At 39.5% G+C, this 3,732-nt stretch overlaps 1 protein-coding gene across 1 annotated transcript; it reads left to right on the top strand.

Moving 5' to 3' along the window:
- The first annotated feature begins 1,335 nt into the window (after positions 1-1,335).
- On the top strand, positions 1,336-3,149 carry LOC133299456 (uncharacterized). The gene is made up of 2 exons (XM_061498914.1): positions 1,336-1,573; positions 2,412-3,149. The coding sequence occupies exons 1-2, from the start codon at positions 1,474-1,476 to the stop codon at positions 2,825-2,827; spliced, it is 516 nt and encodes a 171-aa protein (XP_061354898.1). The 5' UTR covers positions 1,336-1,473; the 3' UTR covers positions 2,828-3,149.
- The last annotated feature ends 583 nt before the right edge of the window (positions 3,150-3,732 follow it).

Genomic DNA, 3,732 nt, shown 5'->3' with positions numbered 1-3,732 from the left:
AAATGGGTGAATGAAGATGCGAGGAAAGAGCAAGATAGGAATGAAAAGTGGGGGAGGGAAAAATGCATAGCAAAATGTTTGGGGGGGAATCTATTTGTAAAACAGAGTGAGTGTTTGCTTGCTGTCGTTCCTTGCTGGTGCGAGGAAGGGAGCGAGCTTAACCTAATAAGCCAAAGTTCATATTTCCAGCGAGGATGAGGCCAAAACATGCGTTTTTAGGACAAGCTCGATGAGTAGCTCGCTTAAAATCTCAAAATGTTAAATCAGACCTGGCCTCTATGCAGCAGTGTTACTTCTACTCTAGATCATGCCTTACGAATACATATATCCAATGTTGGGTGTGTGATATTTCTAAGATGAGGTGCACAATAGGCAACAATTCAGGGGATTAGCTACTCAAAGTTTGTTATTGCTGACTCAGCCATATCAGAAGAGAATATTCGTTCAGTTGTGGATTGCAAGGAAAACGGTTAGATGTGAGAAGCATGCTAGAGGCGCATATATATTGCTCTGTTTGGAGTGTGGAGGGGATCTTTGGGACTTAGAACTTTGGGCACCTCTTGGGTGATTGGGAGAGTCTAGAGCCTCTATAATTGCTCTAGAATTATCTTGCATTATTTCTCTTTCTGCTATAGCATTTCCAGTTCATTGTATTTCCCTTTTCTTGTTAAATTGTCTCTGAGTTGTTATCATTTTCATATTGTAATACAGGTATAGGTACATCTATATAGAGATCTGTGTTCCTTTTCCATAATCCATTGTAAGTTTGATTTATTTTCTGGTTGGTCTCTCCAATTTCTCCAATCGGAGATTTGCTTCGAGGATGATGAAGCTGAACCAGAAATAAAGACAATAAACGAAGAAAGAAAGAGCAGCATAGAAGAAAGAAATGTGGAGATATTGGAGCGCATCAATGTTCTTGAGAACACCATCAACAAAAATCAAATTCACAGAAGACAAGATGATGGAAGCCAAGGAAGAACAGAGAAATCGAGCCAACAATTTTGCAACAATTTTCAGATCTATGACAACCGGCAAATGGAGAAAAAAGAGGATCAGAAAATACAGTGCAGCCATGAGAGAAACCAGCTGCTGCAAACGCATGAGAAACTGGAAGAAGAGGGGCAAGCCAGGTCGGGTTTACAAAAATTGACCCAAGGTACTGACGTAACGGGCCAGGCCCAAATTGCTGTTGAGTTTCTCCAAACCCAAATCAATGAAACCCTGTTTTCTGTACAAATTGGGCTTGTGAGTCACATTATGCAGATCCAACAAAATCACCAACTAAGCCTACATCTAAGCCACTAATGGAGCGTCACAACCCAAAGGAAGAGAACCTGGACGAAGGAAAAGAAAACGACGAACATGAGGCACCGCTTGAAGCTGAAAAGCCACTTGAGCTCAAGCCTGAAGCGAAATCAAAACCGCCTCGACCGCCAACAAAGGAGAATTCAGATTTGATGGATTCATTACATGTGGTACCATCATTGCAATCTGATGTCAGCACCGATGCAGTGGCAGCATTGCTGTCCGGACATGTGCGCCAGAATACATTATTCGAGTTTAAACAAAGGTATGTTTTCGGGCACGCACCATATTCTCCTTCCATCCCTGCGGTCTCTTTTTGGAAACCACCGATTGGGAACCACATGTCTGATTCGAGTGGTTATAACTTGTTGGGTGGAGTATGTTTTAATGTGAATGAGGTTTTTGTGTGGGACCCACTAGTGCTCTGTTTCTCTATCGATTTGGGTGAAGCTATTGATGACATCGGGGGTGCAGGTCAGGGCCATGGGAATATTTGTTATGTGGTTGGTTATGAAGATTTTTGCCTCGAAATATTTTGTGTGCCCAATTTCGCTTGTGTTTTTTGTATTAAAATTTTTTAATATGGAAAGAACCACCTTGCTAATGCTTTGATGAAAGAGGTGCCAAAATATTCAAAAAAAAATAAATTATGGAAGCTTTGGTGAAGTGGTCTGCCAAGATAGGAAGAAAAATGTACTGAACATGAAAGTTGTGGAGTTAGCCAGGTTGAGATGGGCAGGGAAACTTAGTCATTTTTTGGGATTATGAGTGATGGAACAATTCCTTGTTATCATGGCTTTTATGAAATTCCATATACGAATTCTAAAATGGGATGCATCTCTGACTTGCCTATCTATAATCCTCAACCATTGGGGGCTGCAAAAGAACAATGGCATCGTGGTGAAAAATATGATACTTCAATTCCTTTCTTAGAATCTGTTATTAATGGACTTAATTCAGAATTAGAGACTCAAGACTCATGTGCAATTCTGTCCAGATACCGTTATTGTTCTCTGATAGTTTCAGAACACAAAAGTCTAGTGTGATATATGTTGTTTTGGCTCTAATGTATGAAAATGATACTATGCATGCCCCATCTATAGTGATTGAGGCCAAAACAATTGGGCATCGTCCCACAGTCAAACAAGATGATATCAAAGCAATTGAATTACTATGTAATGTTGATGGAAGTGGTACACCATTCCCAGTGAGAGGAAGAGGCCAGTTGCTTGATTATATTTTAATTCCAGTGTGTCGAGATGACAATGAGGGCATCACGGAATACAATGAACTTTTGCATACTCAAGCAATTGCTGTAAGCGCCTACACTACCTTGCAATGGTATCCTGGTGGAATTTGTCATGCATTGCGGTCCTTACAGTTCCAGCAATGGGATCCCGGAGGTAACATTGTCATTATTTGTACTCACCTTGAGTACAAGGTGATTGTTTTGGGGGAGAGTATTGATACGATCCTTTCTAAGATGAGGTGCACAATAGGCAACAATTTAGGGGATTAGCTACTCAAAGTTTGTTATTGCTGACTCAGCCGTATCAAAAGAGAATATTAGTTCAGTTGTGGATTGGAAGGAAAATGGTTAGATGAGAAAAGCATGCTAGAGGCGCATATATATTGCTCTGTTTGGAGTGTGGAGGGGATCTTTGGGACTTGGAACTTTGGGCACCTCTCGGGTGATTGGGAGAGTCTAGAGCCTCTATATTTGCTCTAGAATTATCTTGCATTATTTCTCTTTTTGTTATAGCATTTCCAGTTCATTGTATTTCCTTTTTCTTGTTAATTTGTCTCTGAGTTGTTATCATTTTCATATTGTAATACAGATATAGGTACATCTATATACAGATCTGTGTTCCTTTTCCATAATCCATTGTATGTTTGATTTATTTTCTGGTTGGTTTCTATCATTGTGTCTCCTCATAATGCGTGCAAATCAAATGAGCTATCACAAGTACTAGTTGGACTAATATGAAATGCCAACAAACACATATAAAATAAAAACTATAAATAAAAATAAATAAAATTTAAATGAAAGAAACAAAAATTGTTGGGCTGCCTCCCAAGAACGCTTGTTTAACATCACGAGCCTGACATTATAGCTTATAGACTACTGTGGAAGAAGAGGAATGCAACTCGTTCCTTTTTTTTCATCTTGATCAATAAGGTATAGTTTCAGCCTGCAACCGTTAACCTTAATAGCACGGTCTCCGTAAAGTGTCGAAACCTCAATAGTACCATACGAAAATACCATCTTGACTACAAACGGTCCCGACCAGCGGGATTTGAGCTTACCAGGAAATAATTTCTGATGAGAATTGTACAATAGTACTTTTTGGCCTGGCTCAAATTCCTTTAGAATGATATTCCTATCATGCCACTTTTTGATTTTCTCTTTATAGATATAGGCAT

The sequence above is a fragment of the Gastrolobium bilobum genome, unplaced genomic scaffold (genome assembly GCF_033153095.1).
Source record: "Gastrolobium bilobum isolate Gb01-03AN ecotype WA unplaced genomic scaffold, APGP_CSIRO_Gbil_v1 utg16275, whole genome shotgun sequence".
Lineage (NCBI taxonomy): Eukaryota > Viridiplantae > Streptophyta > Magnoliopsida > Fabales > Fabaceae > Gastrolobium > Gastrolobium bilobum.
The sequence above is the reverse complement of the archived record's forward strand: the minus strand, read 5'-3'. Positions and strand labels throughout refer to the sequence as shown.